Consider the following 14,593-nt stretch of genomic DNA (forward strand, 5'->3'; position numbering starts at 1 on the left):
CATGTTGGTTATTATCCTGAACAAATGGGATTAGAGACAGGAATTAGAATGGTTAAGTGTTGCAGAAAACATCTTGATGGTTGGCTGCGGTCAATCCCCAACCCCCCCATACCAGCCTCTCCATCCACAAATGCAAAGAAACAGTTCACATCCTGTGCACAGATCACACTTGTTGGCAGAAGCTTTAGGTCTGTACCAGTGCCAGATTGGGAATAGCTGTGCTGACATGTGTCCATGCTGCAGAGAGAGATCAGGGCACAGCTGTTAACGGAGAGGTTTGCAGTGGCTTTCAGCTGCCTCACAAACTGACCCCAAATTTTCTGTTTCTGTCTGACTTTGTTCCTGTCTCATGGTTGCTTTCAGTCTTGTCTGTCCCCATCTTAGCTCCCTTGTCGCTTCCCTTCAGCCTTAAATTTCCTTCTTCATTCAGACTCTCTCAACATAGTGTTGAGCGGAATGACTCCGTAGTTAGCTTTGGGCCGTCAAAGTCCTCAGGAATGCTAAACGTCACCATCTGCAGGATGTGTCACTCTACTGTCAACTTAAATTCAGAAGATAAGGAGAAAATTCAGTTATGGTAGGAAATTGTTCACTGCTATCAAGGCAGATGTTTTTCCAGCTGACTGACAGAATTGACCCTACTTCTGCTGCAAAGTCTTCCTTGTAATAATGTGAAAAGCACAAACTATTGAACTTTAGTAGCTGCAGGATATTTGTTGTCTTGATTGAAGACATTTTTAATAAGATTTTAGCAATCTTGTCAATTATTGTCCCAACTGGTAACCTTAGAGTTGAATGACCAAAAGGCCTTGCAGCTGCTTAATATGAGCAGCAACAGACTGCTAGTAAATACTTAACATAAATCACGTTTTGCACAAAAGAAATCTCTTTAAAGTGACCTCATTGTTTTGAGATTGGCTTTTAAAATTGGGTTAAAACAAAGACATGTGCATCACATGGGAGCATCTAACCAAATCGAAACAATGGTTGAGAAGATTAAATGAGCTTCAGTTTCTCAAATTTGGATAAAAGTGATCCAAATGCAAAAGTCAGCAAGAAGGACAAAAATATCTGCCCCAGATTTTAAAACCTCTTGACTTATCAGGTGAGGAGAGATATTTTAAAATGTTCTCATTGTATCATGATCCTTCCACTAGTTGAGTCAAATTCATTAAGATAGTAGTTGGTTGTTACGTTTTATTGCCCATCTGAAAAGCTTATATGTTTTGTCTTCAAAGTAATGTCTTTGTTTGGTTAAAATTAATGTTTTATGCAAAACTAAACTTGGATCTCCACATCTGTTTTACCCATGCTGTGGCAGACATGTTGACGCAGATTTGACCTGTCATTCAAACACTAGTACAACCCGACCATAACAGTCAGCCAAGGCTTTCTGCTTCTAACTGAAGCAGAGACCAGATGTAAGGAGGAAAGGAGCTGTGCCACAGGGCAGGAAATAAAGAGAAAGAGAGAATAAAACAACGTAGTGTGTTTCTGTGGAAATGGGAGACAGGGATTGTTGTTCTGAAACTCTTTTCTGGTGAGCTGAATGAGAGTCTGTAGAGACTCTACAGTGGGAGCAATAGATCTGGGCCAAACAGAGGAGTAAAACACCTCTGTGTGTTCTCATATGCATAATGGGGTCTTCTTTCACCGTGACAAGAGACTATAGACTGCGCAGGCAGTGTGTCCTTTCTTTGTGAATGAATAAAAAAACTCCAGCTAACTTCAGCCATGAGAAGCAAAACTTCTTCAACTACAGAATAGAAATCCAGTTGTTTTTGTCTTTTAACCCGTTTTTGGATTTACCATGTCCTGGATGACTTAGAATCTACACCAGCATTCAGCTAACTTGTTTTAGAAAAATGAAAAATCAGTTTAAATGAAAGTAAAATTTACAATACGATCTGTTTGTTGGTTGGTGTTCTTTAGGATAAAAATAATAAACATGTATATTATTCTGGTTTCTGGTTTTTCGCAATAGAGTCCTAGCTCAAGATTCTATAATCTTGAGTTGTTGGTCATGTGAGATGGTAGAAATTTGCTGTTGAATGAGCCCCACTAGCTGTTAATTTGATATTTCCCAATACAAATTCCTCGCAGTGATTTTCCAAACTGGGTTTTGCCTGACTGCTGTCTACTGCAAGTGAGTTACTGACTGCTCACAGGCAATCCATAGAACCTAACTTGAAAAACGTATCCCTTTAATCAACAGTCTGTTTTTGCTTCATGAGAAGTGTATAGAACATTGAACTGTAATGAAGCAAAACTCTCATGACATTTTCTGTGGTCTGTAGCTCACAAATCTGATACTGCAGACTGAGCATGTGTGGGATCCATTTTGGTTTTATCTATAAACATTTGACCCTCTGTCAAATACACAGCTCAAACTGAATAAAGTCTAAAGAAAACCCTCTTCACTTTGTCAAACACCGGTATGAAAGCCTCCTGTAAACCTGGATGCAATCGCTGCAGATTTTGACACATAAGCATCACATCAGTTAAGCTTCTGGCAGTGTTTGCCCATGTTGCTGTTCTGGGTCTGTTTTTTGGATCATGGTACGATTTTTAAAATGTTTTTTCCACCAGCACTTCAAGGCTTGCATGCATAGTTGATATATAGGCCATGTGTGAAGCCTGGCAGCTCACCAAAGAATACTGACGGCTTTATTTTTGTTTGTCAGAGCCATTCGCCGCTAATAACTTTTATCATCAAATGAGAAATTGCCCTCATAGTTTGGTAATTGAAAGGGGGTTTTCCTAAATAACTTTGGTACTTGGGTTCATTTCTCATTGGTGGCAGCTCGGTAAACTAAAATGAACCTTTTGTTTCTACAGGGAGAAACCAAGTGTGAGGTTGTTTGGGGACAGTTACGCTGGCATTTTACAAGTTTCAGCTGGTAATAAAAAGCTTGTGCTGTGGAAAAGTCAGCATGTGGCCGCAATCTGTCGACACATTTGCAAAGGTCCAAAAAGAGCTGCTACTACAGTTAACCAGTCAGATTTTCCAGGGCAAAATTTAGTTGTGAAGAAATAGAGCTGAAAGTCTTAGTTTTAAAGTATTTGTTTATAAATACTGTTTGTAATTTTTGTCACATTTATTTAAGAAGAGCCTGTTTTTGTTGTTATCCAACTGTGCTGTTTGCTAAGAGGATGTACAGTATATAAGCCAAATTGAATCAGGTATTCTAGGCCAACATCTGGAGTTTACTATACTGGCAGGCATGAGATTATTGTTTGCTTTGCTCTTTGCCCTCTTTTCCTCTGTATATGTGTGTGTGCCTTTCCTTCTCTTTCTGTTGCATGATTTAGGACAGTTTTAATCCAACCATCCTGCTGTGGTCCAGACAGAGTCACTTATTGTATCGTGATGCAGTAACCTTTAATAGTATCCACACTGTGTGTTTTCCCATCACCGATTTTAAGAGAATGGAAAACTTTTCCTCAGAGCAGTGACGATAGAATTAGCATTTCTGATTTGAAACCCCATCATGTGTTTCCAGGAGAACATAACTCTTTAAAACATAAATCTTCTTCCAATTTTCCATCCAGTGTGACTTTGTAGCCAGACGCAAATCGAAATTGTTGCATAACAGCAGTGAATGGAAATGTTCTCTTCCCTCCGGGCAGTGGGAATGGTTTCCTTCCCTGTGCACGTCCTTGGGATGCACCCATCGTTCCTTTCCGTTTCCCCTCCCTCCTTTTTTTAAATTTTTTTTTATTACAATTCAGCCTTACTGACTTCCAATTTTTTAATGCTTTCTTTCTGCGTCTGTTGCAAAGCCAGTGCTTACTGTCCTGAGTCAGTCTTATCATGTAAGGGGCCAAACCTTGTTTAGACAAGGGCTGTCAGCCAGCAACAGCTACTGAGTGATTCATCATAGAGTGGATCCTGTGACTCATCTGAATACTTATGATAAGAATGTATCTGAGAGAGCATTTATGTCCTGCAAACACAAGTAATGTGACAAATTCATTCTCACTACATGGTGGTGTTTGTTTTTTAACTGTTATAAATTACTCAGAATTGATATTTTGTTAAAAGACAACTTTAACTCTAAGTAGTGAGGTCTTGTATTCACAGTACAAGCAAATGTATTGTATCTTGTAGGGGGTCAATAATGGCTGCTACAATTTCCTGTGGGCTCCCTAGAGGCCTAATATGACTTCCTGCCATCTTGTCCGTCTTTCCTCTGCTTCGCTGTCTCGCCCAGAGACTGCTGCATTATGTACGTGCAGTGAATGTGTGTGTCTGTCCTCCCATTCTGTAATACAAGGTTAAACATGAGGTAAAGACATCCATATCCACCCTGGAAATACCACTTCATAGACCCACGTGCACGAGGGTGGATGTCACATTTCTCATGTATGTGGAAACTCAAGCATTTCCAGTCCACAAAGACACTCCCACTTTAACTTTAATGCAAGTCATTCACACAAACTCACTTTTTGTCTTGTCATTCCTCATGGTCTCTTATTTTTAGTTTCAGTTGTTTCAGTCTTAGGAATTGAAACTTGCACTTGCTTATATTTGCAAAACTATTTTTTTTTTTTCGGCCATTTCTACCCGAGTTTTGGTATTTCCTCTCTACATATATTTCTGTTCTTTACTTTTGCCTCCATGAACTTGACTTCTCATGAATAGGATTTTTGTTTTCTTATAGTATTGTGAGGTGTCCACACCCAAGTTAGCCAATAGTGACTAAGATGCTAAAGCACAAGGAGAGTTTTAGGTTTTGTGAAGACAGACCAAAAAGAATAAAAGCAAGAAAAATGTACTCTTTGTTTATCACAAGCTATGTAGGCTTTGCAATATTTAACTTCATGTTTTTCTTTTTACAACTCTGCCTATAACATTAAACTTCTCAGAAATGTATCAGTCTAAACTTTTCAAAACTTGTTTTAATTAATTAAAGTTGCCTTAATTTAACCCTGCCACATTTTCAGATTTTATCAGCACATTTGAGAAGCCCGCTAAGCTTTAAAAGCAGGAAATGAAGTGACAGTGTAGATTGTTATGCAGGAAAAATGGCAATCAGAGCTCATAGCCACAACACTTAAAGAAAAGCTGTAACAGCGTGTGGTTGGCTGTTGTTCATGAAATTTGAAAAGATTTGGAGGTATGTGCTTTTCCCTCTCAAGCAGCAGGTGAAACAATATTAGCTTTGGTTTATGTGATTTCCCGACTAAAACGTGCTGCTGTTGGAAAAAGAGGGGGCACATCAAGGAAAAGTTTTGCTCAGCAAAGAAGAAATTGCTGTTTTTGTTTTGGAAGAATCAAGGAATTGCACGTGTTCTGGGGTGTTGCTCAGGTCATGAGGCAAATTACGTGATGTTGGAGCACGTTTGGAAAGTGAATGGAAGATGGGGGGGGGATTTGGAAAACTGAGCAAAATTGCATAACTCGGAAAAAAGTTCTCAAACTGTCATGACAAGAACATTTTTCTACTTGTCCCATCAACTTCCTATTTTCTTTTTTTCTATGAGGAGATGCTCTGTGTTGAGCTGCTTCTTCTCCACATTGACAACAATCAGTTGAATTGGTTTGGGACTAATCAGGACTCTGCCTAGCTACTTCCTTTTGGAGCACTTTATTTCTGGTGTTTGCTCCTAGAACTGTTGCTTCTACAACCTCACCTCAGATAAAGAAACTTGATAGGATGGACCTTAATGATGTACTTAGCAGTGTGTACTAAAACAAAAAGCCATATTTAAGACATTTCAAGATAAAGTTACTTTGTAGCATGACTAGTCAGAACACAAACTAAATTTGATTTCACAACTTGACAGTACTGTGTGTGTAGCACCATCTTTTCCAACCTTTAAATATGGATGTTTTGCATTTGGTATAGTTTTTTGAAATATGTAAAGAACTCCATGCTGTTTTTATTTAAATATTGCACAGCCTACAGTATTTTTGGATATAATGTTACAGAATGCTTATATTACACTTGCCTAAATTCTCATTTTCCTGTATCCCGCTCTTACATTTCTCCCCTTCATGTAAAACTCTCAAACTGAGAAGCTTTAGTAGCAGCAGAAGGGAGAAAACAAGCTGCATAGAGATCAGATGCTGGGCTCAACTCCCATCTGGTCTACATCCAGGGGTCTCATTCCCACAGATTCTCACCAGCTCCCAGAATTTAGCTCCTCCAGCGAGCAGCAGCTCGGACAGCAGAGCTTTGACCCGGCAACCAGGCAACTGGCCAGAGACTAGCTGGATTCTAACAACCTAATTTCTGTGCCCAAAGATGCAGAAAGAGGACCGTGATCCGAGCTGGGAGCAAATCTGTAGATATTGGAGGATACTGAGTCTGAGTTTAGATATTTAGCCCCCTCTTAACTGAAAGCGAATTGTATTTATCTTAGCAGGCCCTGTAGACCCCAAATGATGAGCTCTTCATGTGAGTCACCAGTAATCATTGAAATCATGCTGCTGGAATAAGAAATGCTTTGACCAGAGATTCTAAAGCTTCTTTGTGGTTTCCATCTCTGTTAGGCCTCCTTTAAATTCACACCCTTCAGATTTATTTTCCTGTTTTCCAAAACAGTAATGCTTCTGCTGTTTATCCCATTGAAAGGATTGGGTGAGAGATGATGTCATTCTTCATAGAGTAAAATTCTTGGAATTTAGGCTGCCTCAACCCTCCCTGTCCAGCAGAATGGGTAAAAAAAACAAAAAACCCTGGGTGGCTTGAAGGGGCCCCACCTCTGTCACCAGTGGCCATCTTCATTCTGGGAGCCCCAGGAGGCCCACCGCTCACAGCTGATGTCATGGTAGCACCGCTATTATGAGGAGATTAGTTTGAGTTGAGTGCAAAGCCTCAGTACTGAAGCCTCTCATCCTTTTTTTTTTCTTTTCTTGTCCCATTAGTTTCCACATCCACACTTTGCTCGTTTTCAGTGTGTTTCTCTTTCTCCACCCATCCTACATTTGACTCCCTTCAAGTTTGATTTACCCGTCACTGTTTTCCAAGACTTTACTTTTCCTTGCTGGCACACAGAGACTCATTTCCTGGGCTCATATGCATTTCAAAAGGTGCAGGAGGCTCTTTGCATTAAGATGAAGAGCCGAGCAGAGCAGCAGGGTGAATATTAAAACTATCCTCTGCAGTTACTGGCGACGGCTCTCAACCAGACAAGGTTGAACAATCAAATGTTTCTGTGTAAACTTTACATATCCAGTGATCTGCTTCCTTTTTAAAAATGTTTTAAAATCTCTTGAATATCTTGAGAGAGTGGATGCTTATATACATGACTTTTTCTTTGTCATAGCTTTTCCTAATCATTATATTCTGCACATTAATGAGCTCTATAGATAAAGCTTCTCTTGTTTATTTTGCAGGATGAGCTGGACTTGACAGATAAGAACAGGGAGGCAATGTTTGCTCTACCCGATGAGAAGAAATGGCAGATCTACTGCAGCAAGAAGAAGGTGAGTTGGCCTCTGTTGTACTTTTATCATACATCAGCTCTGATCTCTGGACGGCCTTCTGTTGACTGGCTGCCTGAAGCCACAGTTTAGAGTTAAATGTCAGTCTTGAATGTAGAAAAAAAAGCAGCCTCCAACAATTTCAAATCAGCTCGACCACACAGCCAGCTCCTTTTCCTGCTTCTAATTTCTTCTTTGACGTAAAAATATCCACATATTACGGCATCAGTATGTTACACAATACTTTTTGCAGCCTTTGGTGTGTCCAATATTAAGAATTAGGGGGCCATAACACTGGGTTCAAGAGTGCATTTGAGCACTCCTGACCCCAGTAATAATATTTACTCAGCAGTTGCTTTTTGTCATTTAGAAATTGGAATCATACCATCGGTGCTCTTTATCGTTCTGGGTAGCCCTCTCTTTCACCCGTTTCCCCTCACTAAAACCTCCTCATATAGTTCAGTGAATCTTTCCACAACAACTCTGGTCCCATTTTGTGGTTGAATATCTTGTAAAATGTTACTGTTCTTAAAATAAGATGACAATTTTTCACAGATTCTCTTAGTCAATAGCAACTTGAATACATTCGTAAAGCCACCCATGTGTCTTCATTTGCTTCTTTATTTTTTTTTGGTTGAGGATTTTGTCTTAGGAGTAAGATGAGGATCGGACCACTTATTTTGCTTTCCAAGACATGCAGGCTTAACTTGGCTTGAAATGATTTGACAGTCCTTTAAAAGGGAGTAAACAACACACACTGCTTTCTGTGTTTTCATGCATCTCTATGTGCCTGCATGTTCAGAAGTTTTGTTTTCTGACTTGTAAGTGGTTAATGGTAAACTAAAAAGGAATGGGGGTGTTTAGAGGGATGTCAGGGTGAAGATGGAAGCTGCAGTATAAGTTGGAAAAATGCAAAAAGGAAGATACAGTATGTCTTTATTACATTATGATAAGCTGCTGTGTCTTTGAATGCACTGCATAGTGTCAAATGGGATTGGATTCTTGGCGGAATTTGCTTTTGCACATGTGAAGCCACAGAAAAGTTCAATAATACTCTAGAATCAGTTATTGAATAACTCACTTAAGCAACCACAGACATTTATGAGGACTGTCTGTGCCATAGTAGAAGGTAGTGGAAACAAAACTTTGGCAGCAGCATAGGCACTTTGGAATTGTGCACAGCTAAACCGGGTTCAGAGTTGGGATATATTAGTTTGTCATTCCACCCCCATCTCTCCCAGTCAGAAATCATTTCCTCTGCAAAGCTGAAGTAAAAAAAAAAAAAGAAAGAAAATGGCATCGTGTCCAGGCCAGGAAACACAGAGCAAAACCAAGGTAACGTTGAACAGCGGAAAGCCGGAGGAAAATCCAAACAAACCCCTCATTCATGGACAGAGGCGGCGTAATGGAGAATGAGGGGAAAGAAAAAACAACTGGGGTGCAATATCAGATAATAACCTGCCTGTGCGTGTGTGTGTTTGCATATGCATACAGGAAGACATGAAACCTCCCTTCACAAGCACACACCCGCACAAGCTTGAAGAACCACACACATTTGGAAGGGGAAAAAAAAATGAATGCATCACTGCAGGTTATTCAGACACAAGTGCACCACACAGTAGTGCCCTCTATTGCTGAGAATTACTGTAACTCATGACTGTGATTTGAATGGAGAGCAGCGTTTTGCTCAGACTGTTCTGTCCGAGACGAACACTGGTTCCCTTGTTCACACCAGTGGAGCAACGGCTCCAGTTGTTGTGGTTAAATAACACTTTGTCAGAGAAACAGAAGGAAAGTCCAACGTTGTTCCCCTGGGGGCAAAAGAAATAAAGTAACTTTTGACTGGTTAATTTCGGAGGAAACTAGGGAATGTCATGAAGAGCAAAGTCTTTTTCAATTAGTCCAAGCAGCAGAAACCTGGCATGAACCTACTGTGTTGTTAAATATATATAAATTTTCTTTGGCTCAATTTGGACCCTTAATTACACTGACTCAGAAGTGCAAAGCAAACAAAGGAATCAAAAAAAAAATGACAGAACTTATTTTCAAAGGCCAGTTTTAAATAAATCTAATTAATTTAATCAAGTTGACAATTATTTTTGCGAAATACATAAACCTGAAAGAGAAGGCATTTTTGTGTAATCTTGAATATTTGAAAGATTTTAAAACAAGCTGTAAATCATTTAAACTTCAATTTCTTGTCATATTACTATTGTAACTGTGCCAAAACTGTAACCTAGGAGAGACTAAAAACCTGCAGATTCATTATGAAGTAAGTGGCTTAGGCAGCATAAAACATATTTTCAATATATTGCCGAATCATTGAGGCAAATATTGGATACACACACTAATGAAGCTTTTGTGTTTAAGACTTACAGAATATGAGTGCACCATATACTTTTTATTTATATATATATATAAACTTATTTAAAATCTGCACTTCTTACCTGAGCCACATCCATATGTGTCATTTTGGTTAGCCTAAGAACCAGATGCTGATATGACATTTTCTTATTTTCAATAAGGAAATAGAATGGGTGTCTATATCAACATATTACATTCATTCCTGTGAGGATTTATGTATGCTTGTTTTTGCATGACTTGTCTGGAGTCACCTCCAGAGAGACAGAGAACTTTTCATAACATCTAATATCTCTTATATTTGTCCATTGCTGGAAGCCAAATAGGGTCTCCTGACTCCTATTAGTCATGCTAAACTAACACACTAACACACAAACACACACACATTTGAGTTTTCAAGCTAAGCCATACATCCTGGACCAAACTACAACTCTGTTTATCAAACCATTAGAACACTGAATATTAAAAAAAAAACAAAAAACTGATATTAAATATTTATTATCTACAAACACAGTTCAACAGAATTGAGACAGTTGTAATAAAAACAATGAAATGAAATGCCACCTGTTATGGTAGATATCGGAAGCTGTTGGGAATGCCATTGCTTAACTCAAGCTGACTGGCCTGGCAGTAGGAACTTATTGCCTTCAATTATCATCCAAATGCACTTCATCCACATCTCTTAATGTGATCCTAGGCAAATATATCTGCTGGAGTGAGTGCAAAAAACCTTTATTGGTAACCTGTTAAGGAAAAAAAACGACTGTTACATAATCTTTCAGAACTCAATATCCTGTCTATTTCCTGTTTCTCAAGGTGAGACCTTATATCCCGGCTTCAGTAGATACTCCCCATGGACACATTGACTTATTGGAATCCTGCTCATTCCACAGATGGGGACATATTGAGGCAATGCTAGATTTCAGAATATTGAGAAAATATTCACTTAAATAACTACTAATACATACTGATTTTCAGTTGTAGAAAAGTTCCATTATGTGTATGTAAATAACTTCAATGTGTATTTATGTACAAACAAGTATGATTTTTTTCATATATCATTCCCTCTCATTAACCAAAGCATAGGATTTTTAATGTTTATACAAATTTGTGTCTATATTTTGTCTGGGAGATAGACACAACTTGATCTAAAATATCATAATTTATGAAAATGTCCAGAAAGCATGTACTGTAAGTCAGTCTTTGCTGGCACTCTCATTGTTTAAGACTTTTCCTGAGGGTCTCAAATGTACAGCCAGAATCCCATCAAACCTTTCTGGAAACATTGGAACAGAAATTGAGATGCCGGACAATCAGCCCAGTCCCTAGAGAAACAGAAGACCTCTTGGGGAAAAATGTTTACATGTCTTTTAGAGTTAACATTTAGATTCTGGTTCCGTTTAAGTCCCCAAACAAGCTGTGGCAAGTTTACTGCCAAACTAGAAGAAAGAATATTACAAAAAAATCAAAATGTAAAGCTGTGCAGAGCATGTTCGTATGGGTGTACATGGAGTCAGCACATGCGGTATGTGTCATGGTATGACTTCATAAATTGCCTCTCATGCCCTGGATCATCATTTAAAGGTGAAAGTTCTTCCTATAGTCAAGCAAAAAGGAGAATGTTGCCACAACACTTCAGGGTGCTTTTGGTTTAAAGGTAGCCAGCTGAGTAGTTGGAATTCCTCCTCCTGAATTGTTGACTTAAAAGGTATATGTGCACAGGATTCCTGCAATCTGTGAACTCAATTATTATTGTCAGTGAAACCTCGGAAGGGGGTTGAAATCTTTAGGACTGCTTGCTACATGACAGCAGGGAAGCTGAAGTTTGTAATTTCATCCGTCTTTCAACAGGTGTCTCTGCAAACACAATCACCTGCCAAACAGTCAGAGAAATATGGCTGAGCGCTGGCGTTTGTCAGGTATTTGGGTCTTCAGAGGCACAATATATTTTTCAGCAGATGGTTGTAATAAGTAAAACACCTTACAGTTATATACCTGATATGCTGTTGGGGATTCATGTCTTTCTTTGCTGCAGTGCAGATTGCAAATCACATTTAATGTCACCAAACATGAGGATTGTGTGGTGTATATGCTGCTGCAGAATGACAGGTTTGACCTTAAACTGGGCTGAACACACGACTGGAATACATTCACCCTGTAGAAAACCATTGGCAAAAAAAAAAAAAAAAAAAAACCTTTGTAGTGTAATAAGCAGTTTCATACACATAAAAACAAACAATAAAACCCCATTTTCATTCAGTTACAGAGGTTGCTGTTGATACTTTTCATTTACTCCAAGTACTGTTCTGTGAAGTCTGGTTTCTTATCGCATCACTTTAATACCTGTCATCAACTGTGATTAACTCCTAGAATTGTTAGGTCAAGCCAGCAACACACAAGAACAGACTTCACATCACTTCAGGACTTAAGAATTCCATTATAAGGATCTAAATTCAGGAAGTGTGTAGACTGATATGACTGGGACCCCTAAAACAAACGCCGTTGTCATCATTTTTAATCTGTCCTGAAACATGTTGAAAATAACCGCTTGTAAAACTGCCAAAATAAATGTTTCGGCAGCTGAGGGGTTGTAGAAAGGCAGTTAAGTTGTTAATCTCGGTGTCGGGATCAGTCTGGCATCGCGTCCTGAGCGTGTCAGAGGCACATTGGAAAAGACGGCCGGCTTAAAAACACAGGCTGTGCAGTACAGTGAGTTCTATTGTTCTTTAGCTTTTTAAGTGAATTTGCATGCTGGCGCGGAGTGCTGAGGTTCAAAAACAATGGTCATTACTAGGACTGAAATCTACATTGACCAAACTTGTAGTCAGTCCAGGAAAGTTGTAGCTTTTATAGTGAATATTGTTCAAAATTCTGGAACATTGCTTAATCTGCAGCTCATTTTTATGCCTGCATTTGAATCTCCAAATTGTCTATAATTAGAAGGTTTTATGTCTCATGAAAATCAATTCAAGCTGGTCTCATTATGGCGTTTGTCTGACCTAATCAACAAAAAGAGTAACTTGCTTTTAGCTGCCACTGCACAAACATTAAAGCTGCATTTTAAATGATTAATTTCATTATTTGGAAGTAACTCAGAGAATTAATGAAGTCTAAAGGACAAACGCCCTTGAAGAGTAAATAATGTTAAAGCACAATAGTTAAAGGGCAGTCCCACCCAATAAATTTATAGCAGCTGTCATCTTAAATAAATGCTTCCATTTGAATGTTTCTCTTCTTTATTGTGGTTTGTATAAAATAGTCATGAGGTAAATGGAGCTAGTTTAAGTTTTGGGTTTGATAGGTTCACATGAAGGTAATCAGAGTTTTTATAATGTCTGTAAAAGAGCAAAAGCACTTAATGAAATGACAAACCATGAGAAAAACAAAGTCTGAGATCAGTCATTGCCCCGCCTATTAACCACATCGACAAAAACAAAAAATATGTGTTTGTATAGCTTTGTTTCTTTTTTTTTTTTGCATCAGAAAACTGTTGACATACATGTACACAGAGTAAAAATACACTTAAATATTACTTTTTATGTCTTTTATTGGAACTGATGTGACACTCCAATTCCACAAAGTTTTAGGGATCATAATTAGGTTATATCAGTGCTCTGAGACCCAGTCAAGCAGGACCACATGTGACTGAGTCTCTGCATCATGTTTGCTTGCAGCGTCATTTTCCTCAGATTGGCCAGAACAGAAATAATGACAAGTGAGATCTAATGTTTAGCTACATTGAAACAGCTCTCTCTCTCTCTTTTTAGAAAGATGTAAAGAGAAAGACTAGTGGATAAGCTAAAATGTTTTTTTTATTTTTTATATTCATTCCCTGATTTGTGTTGTCTATACGTTAATATTGAGATTTGTTACTAAATAATGAAGGCAACATAACCCCAGGCCAAATCAGAAAATGGCTAGTGTGATAGCGTTACTTCCTGTCTAATAAATAAAGTGGAAAAAAAATGTCCAGTATGGTCTTGAAAATCTCAGCGCTGCTGTCAAGTTATTTTTAGACTGAACTGACTGAAATTCAATGCACAAAGGAACAAAACTTTGATTTAATGCTTGCAACATGGTGAATGTAATACAAACTTCTGATTGTGGTGAGAACTGCAAAAATAAACACGTTTCAACATGAACTGTTTACCTACTCATAAATCATTTCAGCTGCAGTATAACATAAAAAATGATACCGTGTGTTTTTGACTCAGTTTCTTTCTGTCCATGTGTAGGAGCAAGAGGACCCCAACAAACTGGCCACGAGCTGGCCCGACTACTACATAGACCGCATTAACTCCATGGCAGCTGTAAGTTAAACTCTTTTTTTTGTCCTTAAATTTACACATGCACAATGTAACATACCCTGCTTCATTCAAGCATTTCCCTCCTGAGAGGTCACTGTTCTCTCGGTCATTTTTCTCAGACAACTTTCTGGGCAAATTTTTTTATCGCGTTTCTGCTGACTGCTGGTTATATTCACATGACCACATTCCTTCGCTTTGACCTCTGCATTCACACACACTGTGATGACAAACAGGCCATTTAGACACTCAGCAGTTCACCGAGTGGGAATAACTGTCAGAGACACGGAGCCAAGCCAAAACGACAACGTTCATTATTTCTAGTCCGTATGGCTGCCAGTGAAAACAGCACGATGCCATCTTGGACCACTCTTCTGCTCTTCATTTTACATGTGTGGTTATGTGACATTGTGGTATTTGATTCACTCAATCACTGACCAGTTTGTACCAGTGACCTCTAACCCTTGAGTTCTTATGTGAACAACTCTCGACTCGT

The 14,593-nt window shown here is 38.7% G+C and overlaps 1 protein-coding gene across 7 annotated transcripts in view; it reads left to right on the forward strand.

Moving 5' to 3' along the window:
• daam2 (dishevelled associated activator of morphogenesis 2) overlaps positions 1-14,593 on the forward strand; it is an 81,788-nt gene that overhangs the window by 31,583 nt on the left and 35,612 nt on the right. For all 7 annotated transcript variants that reach the window (XM_017431734.3, XM_017431735.3, XM_017431733.3 and 4 more), the window contains 2 exons: positions 7,346-7,435; positions 14,029-14,103. In XM_017431734.3, the coding sequence (XP_017287223.1) occupies positions 7,346-7,435; positions 14,029-14,103 (165 nt within the window). The remainder of the gene's footprint in view (positions 1-7,345; positions 7,436-14,028; positions 14,104-14,593) is intronic.

This window comes from Kryptolebias marmoratus, linkage group LG10, assembly GCF_001649575.2.
Source record: "Kryptolebias marmoratus isolate JLee-2015 linkage group LG10, ASM164957v2, whole genome shotgun sequence".
Classification (NCBI taxonomy): domain Eukaryota; kingdom Metazoa; phylum Chordata; class Actinopteri; order Cyprinodontiformes; family Rivulidae; genus Kryptolebias; species Kryptolebias marmoratus.